General features: G+C 41.1%; 2 protein-coding genes across 3 annotated transcripts; both read left to right on the top strand.

Moving 5' to 3' along the window:
- The first annotated feature begins 1766 nt into the window (after positions 1-1766).
- On the top strand, positions 1767-3721 carry pou3f3a (POU class 3 homeobox 3a). The gene has a single exon (XM_030125730.1). The coding sequence runs from the start codon at positions 2321-2323 to the stop codon at positions 3602-3604; it is 1284 nt and encodes a 427-aa protein (XP_029981590.1). The 5' UTR covers positions 1767-2320; the 3' UTR covers positions 3605-3721.
- A 4274-nt stretch (positions 3722-7995) lies between these two features.
- On the top strand, positions 7996-18872 carry gpr45 (G protein-coupled receptor 45). 2 transcript variants are annotated; one of them, XM_030124921.1, is made up of 3 exons: positions 7996-8123; positions 9968-10096; positions 17302-18872. In XM_030124921.1, exon 3 carries the CDS (start codon positions 17383-17385, stop codon positions 18553-18555), a length of 1173 nt encoding a protein of 390 aa, XP_029980781.1. In that variant the 5' UTR covers positions 7996-8123; positions 9968-10096; positions 17302-17382; the 3' UTR covers positions 18556-18872. The 2 variants fall into 2 exon arrangements, with proteins under 2 accessions (XP_029980781.1, XP_029980782.1); XM_030124922.1 differs by lacking the exon at positions 9968-10096.
- The last annotated feature ends 727 nt before the right edge of the window (positions 18873-19599 follow it).

Here is a 19599-nt window from a genome sequence, read left to right on the forward strand (position 1 = left end):
ACTTGACTGACAAAGCCAACAGAACAAGAACACGAACAAGAGAAAATCATCTGTTTCTTTGAACGGAAAACTCCTGGAGCCCAGATGACGGTTTTCCTTTTCTCCCTCGCAATTTTTGTTGGAAGCATTTGCATATTTCAAAAGTCTACCAAAGAAAATAGCCTGGGGGCAGAAATGGCCGATCTGCATATTGAAGACTCAACAGAGGGCGAGGAGTTGGAGAGAGACAGACAGACAGAGAGAGAGAGAGAGAGAGAGAGAGAGAGCGAGAGAGAGAGAGAGAGAGAGAGAGAGAGAGAGAGAGAGAGAGAGAGAGAGAGAGAGAGAGAGAGGCAGGATGAAAAGTCTAGATGTAAATGATTTGGAGATGAATTAAAAGAAACAATAATACCAATTAGCTGCTGGTGTAATGCTTCTTATCCGAGCTGATTAATTGCATTATTCTCTTCAATTTAAACAGATTATTTGCTCAGTTGTCAAGCTGTTCCTTGGAAAGAAAGCGAGAGCAGAGAGAAAATGTGCATCATAAGAAGGCCTCTTCACCCAGCTTCCTTCATGAATAACAAATAGAGGACCCAGTTCTGTGACCAGCCAGCACACACATGAAAAACATTACTGCATTCCCTGAATGGTCTGGTTTTCTCTACATTGTGCTGGCAGGCTTGAAACATGTAAAACACTGTGGCGCTTTTGGTTCTCTGTTTTTATTGTGTTTCACTGACTGAAGCTCAACAGCAATAAATTAACCTTATAACAAATAGTCACTTAATAGAAAAGTTATGATTTCTGGAGTTGTTTTTGCTTTCTAATAATATAGTTTGTAAATTTGTATTAACAAAGTTGCTTATGCACATCTTAAAATGGAAATGTGGTGGTTAGAGGTTGTATCTAATGATCTTAATAATTATTTTGCTTTTTTTTTTATTTATAAAAAAATCAGCTTGTGAAAACCCATAGCACTGACCCATACCCTGGTCAAGTTATTGGGTCAATGCATTTGTCTGGTCAACACTTCTTCAACAGTTCCAGGACTAAAAAACACAGCAGCACATTTCTCAGGATGCACCTTTCTTCTCCATCACAAAACTTAGTGCCCATCAGTCCACGGTCCAAGCTTTCCTTCAAAGGGGAAACTCAAAGAAATCTCCCTCACCACATATTTTAGCAGACCATAAATAAACCGAACATACCGTGATTATAGTTTGTTTTGGGGAGGGGAGGTGGAAAAAGCAGGATGTTGGCTGCTTTTACACCACCTTCAGTGCTCACCAGTGCGACGCGTCACGCCACTGTGGCCTTCCCTTTACCATATGAAAAGGAGAGGGCATTAAGATGCAAGAGGCGTACGAACCCCCTGTGTATCCAAAGCCGACTGAGTATCCTTGACACAGGCCCTAGCTGCTCTGCGTTAGGCTAAAGATAACCACAAGCATCCGGCACTATTACGCACGATTTACTATTATATTCTGTCATAAAAGTTCAGTAATAATAATAATAATAATAATAATAATAATAATAATAATAATAATAATAATAATAATATTCATGGAGCTACATTGATCATCTGTACATCTGGAGTTGAAGGATTTATGTGGTCCAAGTGCTTCATGATTATGCGTAATGTCTATCTTTTGTGTAATATTTTTGTGCATATTGTTGCTTTTTGTACTGCAGCAAGAACTTTTTGCACCCTAGGCTAGACGATGAGACTCACCAACTCCTCTCTTTGTATGTGTCCAATCAGCAGGGGCTCTGCGGAGCCATTCTGTTGTAATTGGATGAAGATGGGAGAGGAATACGCAGCCCTGGCACAACGTAAACACATGTTCATCTCCTTCGCTGCGTGGAGGACGCACCGGATTGAGCAGATAAAGTGAGTGAAACTATTTAGAGGACCGGAGAGGTTTTGCAGTGTGTCATCGTTTCATTTCTTTAAGACATTAATATTACAGTCGGAGGTTACAAGGAAGAAAGAGCGGCCCAGTATCACATCATCTCGGTGCGGAGGAAAGGTGTTTTTCTATTTGACCAGGACTGTGGATTAAGCACTTTGGAGTTCCCGGGACAGAGAAAACTTTTGAAGGGTATTTTATATCACAGGAATGCGTAAGAAATGTGTTGTTTTACACAAGTGATGCTTCAAATCCGATTTAAAAACATGTAAACCTCTATGGAGTGATTTGGCACTTTTTTTTTTTTTTTGCTCTGTGCGCTCCAGGTCGCTCATGCTGAGATAGACTGAAGTTATTCATGGATTAGAATAAACTAGGATTTTAACCAGGACTTTAAACAACACAGGAGAAGAGCATCTTTTAGATATATGCTTTGGGGGATGGCAACAGCCACCTCAAGTCCATACCTAGCCAGCAGTAGGATTTTATCGTCCGGCTCAGTCCTTCACTCTGATCGGAGGGGTGGCATGCAGCCGGGCAGCACCGCTGTGACCACAGTGTCTAGTGGATACAGAGGGGACCCTCCAGTTAAGATGGTGCAGAGTGACTTCATGCAGGGAGCCATGGTGGCGAGCAACGGGGGCCACATGCTTAGCCATGCCCACCAGTGGGTGACATCGTTGCCTCACGCAGCAGCAGCAGCAGCCGCAGCCGCGGTGGCAGCAGCCGAGGCCGGTTCTCCGTGGCCCCCTGGTTCCCAGGCGCAGGAAGGAAAGAGAAACGCGGGCAGGGAGGACCTCCATTCGGGCTCAGCTCTGCACCACAGGTCTGCACATCTGGTTCCACATCAGACGCACCCTGGAAGTTGGGGGAGCGCCTCGGCGGCGCACATCAGCATCGCGGAGGGTCAGCAGCAGCAGCAGCAGCAGCAGCACCAGTCCCTCATTTACTCCCAGCCCGGCGGGTTCACAGTCAACGGGATGCTCAGCTCACACAGCGGCCAGAGCCTCATGCACTCCGGGCTGGTGCGCGGAGAGTCCCCGGAGCTGGACCATGGAAGTCACCATCACCACCACCACCACCACCATAACCACCACACACACCATCACCAGCATCACGGCGTGAGTCACGAGCCGCACTCGGACGAGGACACCCCGACATCGGATGACTTAGAGCATTTCGCCAAACAGTTCAAGCAGCGTCGGATCAAGTTGGGTTTTACGCAGGCGGACGTGGGCTTAGCCCTGGGCACCCTGTATGGGAACGTGTTCTCCCAGACCACAATCTGCCGCTTTGAAGCGCTTCAGCTGAGCTTTAAGAACATGTGCAAGCTGAAGCCTCTGCTGAACAAATGGCTGGAGGAGGCTGATTCCACAACCGGGAGTCCCACCAGCATCGATAAGATCGCTACCCAAGGCAGGAAGAGGAAAAAGCGCACGTCCATCGAGGTGAGCGTAAAAGGTGCGTTGGAGAGCCACTTCCTCAAGTGTCCCAAGCCCTCCGCGCAGGAGATCAATTCCCTGGCGGACTCACTTCAGCTGGAGAAGGAGGTAGTCCGGGTCTGGTTCTGCAACCGCAGACAGAAGGAGAAGCGCATGACCCCACCTGGACTTCCACGCACCCCGGAGGACGCATATTCACAGGTGGGCAGCATGGGTCCGGACACGCCGTCTCCCTCCATAGACTGCAAGAGGATGTACAGCGACACGTGAAAGACAGCAGGCCCCTGAAGAACGTGAAATGTTTGAACATATTTTTCGGAAAATGTTTCACGTTTGTCATAATTAAAGAACTTTTGTGTAACTTTTCTTACTGCTCCCCATGTGATTTGGTCTACAGTAATAATGTTGACAGCAGGACATGCCCTAATGCTTCGTCTGGCGGTTTTTATGCACTATATGAATCAGACTTTGGGACAGAAAATTAAATTCTAAACATAGAAAAATGAGCCTGAGAAACAACGAACACCCAAATATTAGATCCCATTGAATAAAAACACACAGAGCAGGGTTTGATTCCTGGAAAACCAAACAGGACAAAGTTTTCTTATATGTTCTGTCAAAATTAAGAGCTCTAAATGCTGCAGGTTTTGATGTCCCACAGACTGAACTGGACTGTAGCCTTCATTTTTTAAACACCGAAGACTTCAATTTAATGAGCTTTATTCAGCATAGGTTGTTTTTACCGAGCAATAATTTATCTTCCTTTAAATGTTTCTTAATTTGTGCTGTGTGTTAGTGGATTTATGTTGTGACAAGGTAGTCTTAAGAGTGATTAAAATGAATTCAAGTATTGTGTTTTCCTTGTTAGGAAACTCTTTTTCCAAATTAGTAAACATTACCTTAAGTTTATGTATAAGTAAGTCTGCTGTGTATTTTTCTGTGTGATGATTGAGTTATTTATTTTGTTCCCTTTTTCCCCACTGTGTTTATTTTCATGTAAAAGACTAATTATTTAATAAATTTGACATAAGGAAATAAGTGCATTTATATTTGTGAGATGGCCACACACACTTACAACCCCACACACAAGTCTTACTATGAATACAAGTTATAAATTTGAGGTGAAATATTTAACATTTTTAATACATGTTTGGTGTTTACTAGTTTGATATAGATGACGAAATTAAGGTATTTCTTCAGATGAATGCAATCATTTTGGGATGCACAGAAGTTTAGATATTAGGACTATTTTTCCATATTAGTTTATGTAAAAAAACCATAAATATTATTATAAATGACCCAACACATCAGGTAAGCCTGTTCTCAAAGTTGCCTCTATGTTTTTTAAGTCCAGTGTCATACATCCTGTGATGGGGCTCTGGACTGCAGTTCTGTGGAACACAGCCAAGAAAGGTCGGCTATCCCAGCTGGCAGTTCAGATCGGCAGCGGTTGCCAAGGTGACAGCGAGATGGAGTGACACAAGGCAGTGGATCCTTTGCCACAGATGATGGGTTTGGCAGATAGGCAGAAAGAAGCTCAGAATACTGGCTGTGAAAAACAATTTTCTTCTCTCTGCCACTGAGGTGTACCCACAAACACACAACACAGCACACACACATACAGGCCGAAGCAAACACATGCATGAGCTGATACAAACCCCAAGTGTCTTACGGTTCCGATCATGGGGACTTTGATGAAGGGGCTGAGGAGAAGCTCTGATTTCACTGAGGCTGCAGAGAGGTCAAAGGTTTGGTGTTTGCTGCAGTAGCTTCTGACGGACCAGACAGAGCGAAGATAATAAACACAAACCTGAAGGTTAATGCATTACTGCCGGCCTCATTTTGGAGTAACTGTATTTTGTATTTGCACTTTTCTCTCCTGCAAAGAATAACAAGTGATTGAGTTTAGGATTTCATTAACATTTCCTCCTCTGGAGGTAGGACTCACAGTGCCAATGCTAAATAAACCTTACTGCTCTAAAAGACACACAGGCAGACTAATGTAGATGTCAAAAAGTGAGCAAGGTCTGTTGATGTGTGTCCTCACTGAACATTGGCAGGATTTAGGGGAAACTCTGGCCTTGTGGTTATAAATAGCAGCCTGTCTGTATGAATGGGTGGTTTGAATAGATTTTAACACATTGGTCCATGCCGCCAACGTCACTCTCGGTCAATTTTTAATCTGTTTATGCGGGAAAGAAGCAAATATGTTAATGGCGTTTGCCCTACTGATATTTAGACACAGTAACTCAACCAAATTTAAAGGTTTTGTTTTGCAAAATCACTGCTGAACAATCAGAATATACACATACATCTGACTCATCAGTAGCAGTTTTCTTTCTTTCTTCTTCTTCTTCTTTTTTTTTTTTTTTAATGAAACAACCTGACTTTTTGCAAAAGTACTGATTCCACCACACAGAATTTCAGTTCTTTTACATAAAAAAAACAAACAAAAAACACGTCTGACTTTAACTTCAGGTTCAGGTTACTTTTTCAGTATATTTACATAGAAATAAATAATAAAAAAAAATGACACAACTTGACAGCAACATAAAAAGTACAACAAATATGATGTTTTAAGCACACCTCCATCAAGTAGAAGCTAAAACAAACACACAAAACAGTTCACATTGTATATTTTGGACACCCATCAACAAACTCTTAAATATCATTATAATGCATAAAGGCAGTACCACGGTTCACTGTTAACATATTGCATTCCAACCAAGTTGCAAATCTCAACTTCTCTAATAAAATGATGGCAAATCTAAGCTTCCTGGATTGCAATGTGATCCCCTCAAAGCTCAGCAATGTAAAGATGGCAGATAAGGCTGGAATTGGGGGATAAAAAGCCCTTTTAAGAGTCATCACTGACGCTGTGTATCCTCTCTGAATATCAATGCACGGCTCTGGAAGTCTGATGATGCTACAAAATCTTGAACCCAACATCTCAGCTAACAGAAATCATACAGTGGACGTAAAAGTGTTCAGAGCCTGCCCGTACACATTCGACAGCGTTCATCATCATTTTTTTGTGTCACTCTAACATTGCAGTTCCTTCCTTCTATAATAACAGCTAATATAATTGCTCATAATTACTCTTAAAGCCTTGTACAGAGGCACTTCACACAAAGCAATTATTGCATGATAAGCCCTATTTTAATGCTCGTTGTTTGTGTGTCAGTTTATACGCCGCTGCAAAAGATAGACACACACCTACCTACCTTCCAACCAGTTGTATGACAGCACTTATGTTGTATCTATGACTATTTCACTGTGGTTTACACATTATCACTCCCCACTGTTTGGTGTTAATTATTTCCACATTGCAGAGGTTGGTTTACCAGTAAGTCTAACACTGATTAACACAGTGTGTCTTTCTCAGTGTGAATCTTAACTTATGAGACACTTCTTTCTAGTCAGAACAAAAAGCGCGTATGAATAAAAGGTACACTTTAGGTGTGTGAAACATCGAGGTAGCTGTTTTGTTTGTGCATGTGTGAACGCAAAATTCCTACATTTTCTTAACTCAGACCCCCATCCCCACCCCCCCCCAAAAAAAAAAACCTTTTGTCTTTGTTTGCTTTTTGGTGAATGATAGAGTACCAAAGTCTCTCCATCAGGAAGAAATTAAAGCAAACATCTGTGGAATAATGGACAGGGAAATGAATTCTCTCACTAGCAAGCTTGTTGTGTGGGTGCCACTGAACGTGACGAGCATGCATGTGCCAGACCGGTGGAGTGGAACTCGTTTGATGGGCATGTTCAACACATGGGCACGATGCCAATTTAGACAAGCATGCCCATGAAAAGACGCTCAGTCTGCATGTTAAGTGTGTGAATATAACTGCACGTTTGATCTGTTTGTGTCTGAAAACAACAGATTTCATATATTGATCAGAAATCCAGCAGAAGTATGTGAGCAAAATCATTCTCTGCAGATGTTATTTTCCTCATCTGGACATCTATAGATCTCCCCCTGAATAAAAGATCTAAAAAAGACACATTAATATATTAAGTGTTGTAGCTGCTCCTGTGATGTCTGTGTGATGCTTTAAAAGAAAATGCAGCTACTTTAAAGAAGTTAACACTAAACCCATACAGATACATGTACAGACCAAATTCCTCACAAACTGAATAGATAGAAAAATGCTGCCACCTCCTGCACGAAATAATCAGTGCATGGTTATGGGTTTGCACTGTGGAAATCATCCATTAGATGAAAACATATTCACACAATCATCTTGAACATTTAAATTTGACAAAGTAAATTATGATAGTAATAAAAAATTTTAAAAAAAGTAAAATATTCAAGAGGATAAGCTCGGTATTTGTGAACCAAAGGGCTTAAATGACACAATATATGACATTACTTCTGGATGCATTTGCAAATAAATAAATAAATAAAACAGATGAATTTCTTCTATAAAGTCACAATAATTTCAATTTTTGGGATTTGAGAGTCTGATATTTGCCGCATTAAACGACTTGTATTGTTTGAGATTTATTATTTTTGATCAATATGCTCCTGGGAATGTACCGTGGGGGTGCATTGCTTATTATTGCAATCTGCTCCTATAATGTGACTTTATTTGACGCACTGCTCCTTTAAACCAGCGACCACCCGCTCTTCTGGCGTCAGCATCATCCGGAGGCGGCACGATGGCGATCAATACGGCAGAAAAAGTGGAATATTTTAGGAAAACCACGACATGCAAGGAAACTAAAATCTCGGTTACCGATCTGATAAGCTCGATGTGACAGGAGCTTGAAGCCTGCTGTCAAAAAGGTGAGCCCATTTATGTCTGTTTAATGCCTGAACAAGATGAAAATGTGTTCCTCTAATCCCCCATTCGTTGGTTAAAAAAAAGAGAGAAAAAAAGAAAAAGAAACAAGGATGTTGTTTCCCATGTTTCCCATGGAGGTGATACAGAGAGGGTTTGAGTGACAGACGGAGACAGAGACATGTCTCACGTGTATGTACCAACACACTGGACAGGTGGAGTAAAGACACTGCTGGTTAATGTCACTGGGAGTAAGAAATGAATGATCAACACAAGCAAAATGGGGTTACAGACAGAGTACACAACAGGCTGTACCATGATGTGGACGGGGACAGCGTCTGACAATATTCACATGTAATACTGTCCTGTTTTTCATCAAATCTGTCACTGAAAGGAATCGATAAGGCCTCATAAGAATTATGAAAACAAGGATGTCTGTAATGTCTGTATTCAGCAGTAGCAATGACTTAAACCACCTGTTTTGTTGGAATAAAGGAGTCTTTGTTTTGCATTATTTCAATATCACAGGCTACTAAGGGTTTTCAGTCTTAAATTGATTTATTTTCTTATATTCTGCAGGATCCCATTGATTTGTGCTCTGTAATAGTGATGATAAATGCTATGTGCATAGAGATATTGACCTGCCAAATAAACATCTTATAAAAGATGTCCGGTTCACCATGGATATGAAAAAAGAAAAGATTTGATTTACAGCATTCACAGTTTGCATGCAAACTCATCAAACTGACTTGTCAAATAGTTATATCAGTATCACAATACAAAACATGTGCAGATTTTCCACATATGAACACCTAGTTTTCCCTCAGCTCTGTTTTTGCTGTTTTGTTTGACACTTTCCATTCAGTGAAGGGTTTAAGTGGTCGTTTGACCATGACTTACAGAAGTTTTGAAAGTCTTTTGATCAACCTTGTGATGGATAAAACATATTTTGTCATAGATATTTGTAAGATGGATGAGAGGAGCTGCTTGTTGCCATGGAACTGGTGACCTTGTTGCCTTGGCAACAATGAGAAACACAGTTCAGTGGCTGTTTGTGGTGTAAGAGTATGTAGGTTTGGTCTCAACATTGGTTGTGTCCCTACTGGTGTTGACACCAAACCTATCCCCATGAATAAGGTAGAATAACACTATATAAATATAAGTCCCTCTTTTACCTAATGACTGACATTATTTTCATCTTCATCAACTCAGTGGCTCCTCATGGCCTATGGATGTGGACTTTGACAGTCTGGAGGAGACCACTCCCACCTGTTTCCTCCTTTACTTCATCACTCATCTGTAGTTCACATCATGACTAAAACTGCAATAACTATTTAAATACTGCAGTATTACAATAACCATCAGTTGTTTTGATAATCGATATATGAGTGTATTTTAGGAAAAAACACTCAAAATTTTGTGATTACACTTGCTTGTTTTCTTTACAAGCAAATGTGAATGCGAAAGTGTGAATGTGAGAGCAAATGAATGATGGATCAATAATGTAAAGCACTTTGGGTGCCTTGAAAAGCGCTATAGAATATCTAATCCATTATTATTATTATTATTATTATTATTATTATTATTATTATTATTATTATTATTATATTATTAATGTTTACTTGTCTTTGACTGTGTTCACTCCCTGTGGGTTGTGGATCAAACAAGACATTTGAGGACATCATCTCTGGGAAATACTGACTGACATCATTCATCTTTTTGTGACATTTTATCAACTAAATAACTAATAAAATAATCCAGAGTATAAATGACAGATTCTTAGCAGTAAAACTAACCATTATCTGCAGCTCTGTGCCTGTCCTCTAACCGCTCTGCTTGCCTCCTACAGTGTCACCGGCCCACTGAGGCCTGGAGCTCTGCCTCTGCCTGTGTTTCGTTCAGATTGCATCAGAGTCTGAAGCATCACACATGAATGAGCTTTTGCTAAGTTGTCAGGAGTCTGGCAACTTTATCATGGGTGTATACCGTACAGTATACAGTGGGGCAAAAAAGTATTTAGTCAGCCACTGATTTTGCAAGTTCTCCTACTTAGAAAGATGAAAGAGGTCTGTAATTTTCATCAGAGGTACACTTCAACTATGAGAGACAAAATGAGAAAAAAAAATCCAGGAAATCACATTGTAGGATTTTTAAAGAATTTATTTGTAAATTATGGTGGAAAATAAGCATTTGGTCAATAACAAAAGTTCACCTCAGTACTTTGTAACATAACCTTTGTTGGCAATGACAGAGGTCAAATGTTTCCTGTAAGTCTTCAGCAGGTTTGCACACACTGTAGCTGGTATTTCAGCCCATTCCTCCATGCAGATCTCCTCTAGAGCAGTGATGTTTTGGGGCTGTCACTGGGCAACACGGACTTTCAACTCCCTCCACAAATTTTCTATGGGGTTGAGGTCTGGAGACTGGCTAGGCCACTCCAGGACCTTGAAATGCTTTTTATGGAGCCACTCCTTCAATGCCCGAGTGGTGTGTTTGGGATCACTGACATGCTGGAAGACCCAGCCATGTTCCATCTTCAATGCTCTCACTGGTAGAAGGAGGTTTTGGCTTAAAATCTCACGATACATGGCTCTGTTCATTCTTCCCTTAACATGGATCAGTCGTCCTGTTCCCTTTGCAGAAAAACAGCCCCAAAGCATGAGGTTTCCACCCCCATGCTTCACAGTAGGTATGGTGTTCTTGGGCTGCAACTCAGCATTCTTCTTCCTCCAAACATGACAAGTTGAGTTTTTACCAAAAAGTTCTATTTTGGTTTCATCTGACCATATGATATTCTCCCAATCCTCTTCTGGATCATCCATATCGATGGCCAAAAAACAAAACCTCCTATCTGCAGATTTTTAGATTTTGAGTTGTCACATTAAATGGACTGCACTTTGGGAGGCATAAATACCTAGTATGTATTGTTAACACATAATATAGAAAGAGAGTCTGAGAACAGTAGAATATGCTCGAATATCTTTTACAAAGACTATATTATAATAAAACTAAACGTTTTTTTTTGTTTCCTGAAAAAAGTGATTTTTTCAGATAGGAGGTTTTGTTTTTTGGCCATCGATATGCTCTCTGGCAAACTTCAGACAGGCCTGGACATGTACTGGCTTAAGCAGGGGGACACGCCTGGCGCTGCAAGATTCAAGTCCCTCTCGGCGTAGTGTTACTGATGGTAGCCTTTGTTACTTTGATCCCAGCTCTCTGCAGGTCATTCATCAGGTCCCTCCGTGTAGTTCTGGGATTTTTGCTCACCGTTCTTATGATCATTTTGACCCCACGGGATGAGATCTTGCGTGGGGCCCCAGATCGAGGGAGATTATCAATGGTCTTGTATGTCTTCCATTTTCTCACAATTGCTCCCACAGTTGATTTATTCACACCAACCTCCTTGCCTATTGTAGATTCACTCTTCCCAGCCTGATGCAGGTCTATAATTGTCTTCCTGGTGTCCTTGGACAGCTCTTTGGTCTTGGCCATGGTTGAGTTTGGAGTCTGACTGTTTGAGGCTGTGGACAGGTGTCTTTTGTACAGATAACGAGTAGGGCTGCCACGGTTATATCAACTATTATAGTCGTCGACAACTAATTCAACAGTCGACTCGTCGTTTTTTGTTTTTTTTAAATCTTTGTTTTTCTCTTAAAACTGCTGCGGCACCTTTCACTGCTGCTTCTGCCTTTCTGTCCATGACACACATGCGCAGTAGCGGTAATCGGGGTCAGCCGTGATGTCACCGCAGGTTGTACCAGACCGGCTCTGGTATCACGGCTCCCCGCCGGCGGCGGAGCTCGAAAGTGTGGGAGCATTTTAAGAAAACAAAAGAGACAAGTGTTCAGTGCAATATCTGCAAGAAAGAACTTGCCTTCCACTGCAGCACAACTGCGATGCACGAGCACCTGAGAAGGAAGCACGCTGTGGCTCGTGACAACGATGAAGAGGGACCGTCGTCTCGGTAAGCTAACTGGCTAGTTAACTGCTAATGTTAGCGTAAACAGAGCTAATTTACTACTTACTCATATAGCTGTAAACGTTAACATTCGCGATGACGATTTGATTCATTAGCCACCCTTAGCACACATATTCCAAGTGTTTTCTGTAACGTTATAACAGTGATGTGTTTGAATAGGAAATGTGGGAATGCTAATGTTTTCTAACGTTATGTTTCAGTGCAAAAAAAAAGTACGGTCTTCTTCAATGGACGGCTTTGTTACAAAGCCAGCAACATGCACACCTCAGCAAGCAAATGTCCTGACTGAGTCCATACTGAACATGTTGGTGACGGACATGAGACCCCTGTCCATGGTGGACGATGAAGGGTTAAAGAGATGATTGAACAATTCAACCCGGATTATCATGACAACTACCTACCAGGTCCCACTTCACCACACTGATAGAGATGAAATATCATGCAACCTTTGAAAAGGTCAGTCTCTCTTTCTCTCTCAATGTCAGTTAGATTTATTGGCATGAATGTATTAAAACAATATTGCCAAAGCAACAATAACACAGTAAAATAAATAAATGATTAAATGATTTAATAAACAAGCACCATTCAAAGACATAAGAATTAAAAGATCATGGATCTCTCACTCACTCACTCACTCACTCACTCACTCACTCTCTCTCTCTCTCTCTCTCTCTCTCACACACACACACACAATAGCAATTTAACAATTCATCATGGTTAAGGCATGCAATATAATTTTTGTTTTCTTTGACTTACATGTTGAATGTTTATTATTTAACCCACTTAACTGCATGTGATAACTGAATTATTGAATTGGCAAGTAAATTTAAAGCTTGATGCATAAACTGACAAATATTGTTAATAATGAAAAAAATACTGTATATAATTTTCTTCATAATGCTTACTGTTCTTCCAAATCATGTCTTTAAGGTAAATGAGACCCTCAGGGGCGTCAACAGTTTCCTCACACTGACTGCTGATGTGTGGACCAGTCGTGCAACAGAGGCTTACCTTGGTGTGTCTTGCCATTTCCTGAGTGAAGATTGAAAGATGAAGACCTTCAACCTTTCCACCATGCCTCTTGAGGAGAGGCATACTGGTGCAAATATAATGACATGGATGGAAGAGGTTTTAGCAAAGTTTGACATCTTGCCCATCAACATAAAAGCAGTACTTCATGACAGTGGTTCCAATATGGTGGCAGCAATGCAACTGCTTGAAGAAAAACATGGATGGGCCTCTATCTGCTGTGCTGGACACACACTCCAGCTCATAGTCAACACTGCTCTCAAAGAAACCACCATCAGCCGAGCACTAGGTGCTGCTAGGCAGCTAATGGAGCACTTTAAGAGAAGCGAGCTGGCTAGTACAAAGTTAAAGGTGAAACAGGAGCAAATGAATGTCAAGCAAAATGCCAGGATGTCAGTACAAGATGGAACAGTACATTCCACATGATTGAAAGACTCCTTGAACAGCGCTGGCCTCTAACTGCCACTCTGTCAGATCCCGAGATAACTCCAAAGGGGAAACACTACTTTGACCTGAAGCCAGAGCAGTGGGAGCTGCTTGAAGAATTGAAGCAAGGGTTAGCACCTTTTGAGACTTCTACTGTTTACCTTAGTGGACAGCAGTACACAACCATTTCAGGTCTTTCACAGGTGGTCAAAGGGCTGACACGGGCTGTACACCAAAGCCAATTTGAGACAAGGTCAGGAAAATCCTTCATTTTCAGTGCAGAAAAAGGGATAACACAGAGATGGGGGAGTATTTGCAGGAGACAAAGAAAATCCAGTTCTTCTTGCAACTGCCTTGGACCCGAGATACAGAAAGCTGAAGTTTTTGACTCCTGAATACGGCATCAGACCGCAGGGGAGTATTGAAGTGCTTGCTGTCAAAGTAGCAAAAACGACTGGGACACTGGATGCAAAACTGCAGAGGGCCAATTGTTCAGGTAGAAAGAGTGCTCTGGAAACCCTTCTTGAGTCTGACACAGACAGTTTGAGTGAAAATGAGGATGGAGAATCTGAGGAGGACAGAGAGATCCAAGTTGTGATAAATGAAGTTTGGCTGTACTTTGGAGAGGCCTCACTCCCTAAAAAGGAGGATCCACTGAAATGCTGGAGTGAAAATGAGGGGCGTTTCCCCACACTGTCAAAGCTAGCTAAATCATTTCTGTGCATCCCTGCAACCTCCACCCCATCGGAGCGGATTTTCTCTGCAGCAGGGAACATCTGCTCTCAAAAGAGAGCAAACCTTTCTCCAAGACATGTAGAAATGCTGACTTTCCTGGCTATGAACAAGAGCCTTGTGCAGTTTGGGATTATATAGAGTCAGAGTGTAGTAAAGTTAAATACAGTTGTGAGCACTGAGCACAAAATGCACTTTTGTTATAATTGAGTCAGTGAGACCAAAACTAATAATTCCTTAGTTAAAGGTGCCTACCTCGTTGCTATGTTTGATGCTAAAGACAAATTAAGGAAAGAAAAAACCTAAAAAAAAATAAACCTGAAGTATTTATTTTTGTGTTGTTTAGGCAAGTGCCTTTTCCGTATTTTACTCAGCTGTTTGCACTTTATGCTACACAGTTAAACAAGTGTTTGTTGCTACAAGCATATTTCATTAAAGGTTTAATGAACTGTCATCTTGATTGTCTTTTTTTTTAGTTAGCATATACCTTAAACACTTCAAGCTGAAAACTAATGATGGTTATATAAGAGCAGCTTCATGCTGGTGCGATAAGCTGTATGTTTTACATTCAATTTACGTACGATCTGATTAGTCGACTAATCTAAAAAATAATCGGTGATTAGTCGACTACCAATAATCATTTGTGGCAGCCCTAATAACGAGTTCAAACAGGTGCCAACAAGTAACAAGTGGAGGACAGAAGAGCTTCGTAAAGAAGAAATTACAGGTCTGTGAAAGCCAGAAATCTTGCTTGTTTGTGGGTGACCAAATACTTATTTTCCACCATAATTTACAAATAAGTTCTTTAAAAATCCTACAATGTGATTTCCTGGATTTTTTTACTCATTTTGTCCATCATAGTTGAAGTGTACCTGTGATAAAAATTACAGACCTCTCTCATCTTTCTAAGTAGGAGAACTTGCAAAATCAGTGGCTGACTAAATACTTTTTTGCCCCACTGTATGTGCTGTTTAAATGTGTGCCTTTCTCTTTGTGAAATATAACTCACCCTGCATGTGTATTAAATGGTTGAGAGTATTTGTACTGTACATGTGGCAGTGTGAATGTGTGTGGCTTCGCTGTTAATCATCAACAGAGCTCAGGCTGTTGAGCAGCACACCTCTATCACTATGTGTCTTAGTGTGAAGTGTTTGTGGGCTGGACCTGTGGCTTATTCACTTTGTCTTGTGGACGTTGTTTGTCTTCTCACTCTTTGAACATGTACAGTTATCGCTGACTTATTAATCACTGAACAGCTGAATCCTGTGAATAAAATGAGACAGTTTTCTGTGCCATGTTTACTGTAGCAAAAGTAAACACACCAGCTAGTTTACAGCAACATTGATTAAAATTGTATAATATACACCTCTGTATGATCAATACTATGTTAAACTATTTATATGTAATATTTCTGCATTCAAGTATCTGGAATCAGATATTTCAGATTTATATTTTGTTGACTTTAGTACTCACATTCACAAAAATATTAATCTTTTTCAATGAATCAACTGCCTATCAATGGCTTCATATCTCCTTTTTTGCAAATTTTTAATGTTTACTTTTGACTTTCATGAGTATCAAAAGACAAAGTGATGGTGAAAGCAAGTGCTCCCATGATCCCGTTCGACTTCACAACAGCGTCTATTCTTTTAGTAGCCCAAGGCAAGGGGTATTGTTTTTGGTTCGGTTTGTTTGTAATAATAATAATAATGGATTAGATTTATATAGCGCTTTTCTATGAATGCATACTCAAAGCGCACACAGTGGATCCATTATTCATTCACTCTCACATTCCCCCTCTGGTGGTGGTAAACTACATCTGTAGCCACAGCTGCCCTGGGGCAGACTGACGGAAGCATGGCTGCCAATTTGCGCTTACTCTGACCACCACCAAACACTCACGCATCCATACACCAGTGTGAGTAGCAGCACTGGAGGCAAGGAGGGTGAAGTGTCTTGCCCAAGGACACAACAGCACATGGACAGAGCAGGATTCAAACCGCCAACCCTTTGGTTATTGGATGACCCGCTCTACCATTTATTTTATTGTTAACACTTTAGCAGCAAAACTATTGGTTGAATTCATACCAAATTGTGTTTATAGATTACCAGTGATCCAGAGTAGATTTGATTACATTATGGGAAAAGTAGGTCAAAGTTAAAAAATTTTTATGAATTTTTAAAATCTCTTTTTTCTCCCTTTTACTTATAATTGGCAAAATTTCAAATGTCTATAAAAACATTAATTTTGTTTCAATTTACTCAAACTTGGCACATACAGGGTGGGGAAGCAAAATTTACAATGAACATTTAGTTGTTTTTTCTCAGCAGGCACTACGTCAATTGTTTTGAAACCAAACATATATTGATGTCATAATCATACCTAACACTATTATCCATACCTTTTCAGAAACTTTTGCCCATATGAGTAATCAGGAAAGCAAACGTCAAAGAGTGTGTGATTTGCTGAATGCACTTTTGACACCAAAGGAGATTTCAAAAATAGTTGGAGTGTCCATAAAGACTGTTTCTAATGTAAAGAAGAGAATGACTATGAGCAAAACTATTACGAGAAAGTCTGGAAGATACTATTAAAGAAGAATGGGAGAAGTTGTCACCCGAATATTTGAGGAACACTTGCGCAAGTTTCAGGAAGCGTGTGAAGGCAGTTATTGAGAAAGAAGGAGGACACATAGAATAAAAACAATTTCTATTATGTAAATTTTCTTGTGGCAAATAAATTCTCATGACTTTCAACAAACTAATTGGTCATACACTGTCTTTCAATCCCTGCCTCAAAATATTGTAAATTTTGCTTCCCCACCCTGCATATAGAGGCAATTGATATGTTGACATCACCACATGCAGAGACATGATGACATCAGCTAACTCAATGCCAAAATAAGCTACGATACATGCGAGGGGCGGGGTTTGTTGTGTCTGGCACCACTCATTGCTGTCTCAATTGAAAGATCTCAGCCTCAGAAATGTCTCATGTAAATATGTTTCTGTTTCAGATATGTACGATGACGGCCAACTGGGTGATGGAAGGTGACTTCAGTTTATCCAGCACTGTATTTTTTGACTGACATGCCCTGATGATGGCTGCTATGGCTTTTTGTAATGAAAGCCTGTTGGAGGAATGTGAGTTCATGGAACCAGACGCTGCAGGAGAACCAGATGGAGGTCTACCATCAGAAACTGGATCTCCTCTAATATCAGTCACGCTGCGTGTGACACTGGCAGCCATAATGATCTTCATGATAACTATTGGTTTCCTGGGCAATGCAGTTGTGTGTCTGATTGTTTACCAGAAACCTGCTATGCGCTCTGCTATAAACCTTCTTCTCGCCACGTTGGCCTTTTCAGACATTATGCTGTCTCTGCTCTGCATGCCCTTCACTGCCGTCACTGTGGCCACTGTCGACTGGAGCTTTGGAAGCGGGTTTTGCCGTGCATCCATCATGCTGTACTGGCTGTTTGTTCTAGAGGGAGTGTCCATCCTTCTTATCATCAGCGTGGACCGTTTCCTCATCATTGTGCAACGGCAGGACAAGCTCACGCCACACAGAGCCAAACTGTTGATTGCAGGTTCGTGGATGCTCAGCCTGTGTGTGTCCTTACCGTCTGTAGTCGGATGGAGGACAGGTGCGGCCAGTATTGGGGGAACCTGGGCACCCCAGTGTGTACTGGGGTACAGTGAGTCTCTGGCAGACCGTGGGTACACAGTACTGTTGGCAGTAGCAGTATTTTTTGTTCCTTTTGTTGTTATGTTGTACTCTTACATGTGCATCCTCAATACAGTGCGTCGCAACACACTACGCATCCACAACCACACCAATGAGCATTCCTGCCTGCCAGCGCTCAACCAAGTCAGCAAAATGAGGCTCACGGGGCTTCAACGGCCCCCACAGATCAAGGTGGACATGAGCTTCAAGACCAGAGCCTTCACCACCATCCTTATCCTGTTCGTGGGCTTCTCAGTGTGCTGGTTGCCTCACACAGTGGTCAGCCTGTTAGCCGTGTTCAGCCGTCAGTTCTACTATAGCTCGGTCTTCTACCCGATCAGCATAGGCGCTCTGTGGCTCAGTTACCTGAAGACGGTCTTTAACCCCGTTATCTACTGCTGGAGGATCAGGAAGTTCAGGGAGGCATGTCAGGAGTTCATTCCCAAGAGCTGCAGACTGTGTCCCAGAGTACCAGGCCGGAGTCGCAGAAGAGTCAGACCCAGTAACATCTATGTGTGCAGTGAGACTCAGTCTGCAGTGTGAGCGCAGGATGACCTGTTTATGCACAAATTAACAGCAGCTTCAGTGTGTATATTTTAGGCGGATTAAGGAGAATCCAAACGGAGATGGAAAATAGTACTCATAGTGATGTTTTTAATAAGATTTGTTGTGTTTTTGTTACCATAGAATGATTATTTTAATACCCTGTCCACACTAACGCGGATATTTTTCTGGGCATAAACATTGGTCTTCACAAATTCTGGCCACATGCCCTTCATTTTAAAACCATCTCTGTTCACATGACAATGCAGAAATGACTGTAAACTGGTACAACTGCTCGGACGAGGAAATTGCTTCTGGTAGACTTAAAAGCTGTCATGAAGGTGAACAGCAATGGCAGGTTATAGACTTAAGTTATTGTAAGCGTTGACTGTGTTTTTTTTTTTTACGTACTGTGTACTTGTCCATAATGCTGATATCTGTGTTGACCTCGACCTACTGCAGGTCATACACTGATTTATACACTTGAATTTGATATTTCAGGTGCAGATTCATTGCACAAAGTAAAAACAGGCCATTATTTTCAAGTATTTTTGTTTTCTGTGTCTACACAAAAATCTTCACTTTGGAAAATGTAATGGAGAAGTAGAAGAGAAATGGAGAAGGAGTGGGATTAAATAAGTTCTATTTCCTCCCGCTCCTTTTCGAACGTGCAAATGAAGTCATGTATATGTATAAGTTTTGTTTTTTGTTTTCTTCCATGACTTCTTACTACCTGTTTTATTTCTAAGGACTAAGTAAGATTACTTTGTCTTGTTGCATATTCGAAATAAACTAAAAAAAAAAAAAAAAAAAAAAAAAAGTCACTTTTTGTGACCTAAAACCCCATTTACATATGATGGAGACACCAAAAAGTAGACAAAATATCTGCATTCGTGTGGACAGGGAAAAAATTCACAGGTTGCATACATGGAGTCTGCCCTGTTTCTACAGAACAAACATTTTCTTTTCCATGTATTGTTAACATACATTACTATGCTGAAGTGTGGACCAGATCTATCCTGGTCTCAAAGGGGTCATATTTTG

This window comes from Sphaeramia orbicularis, chromosome 21 (assembly GCF_902148855.1).
Source record: "Sphaeramia orbicularis chromosome 21, fSphaOr1.1, whole genome shotgun sequence".
In the NCBI taxonomy this organism is placed as follows: Eukaryota; Metazoa; Chordata; class Actinopteri; order Kurtiformes; family Apogonidae; genus Sphaeramia; species Sphaeramia orbicularis.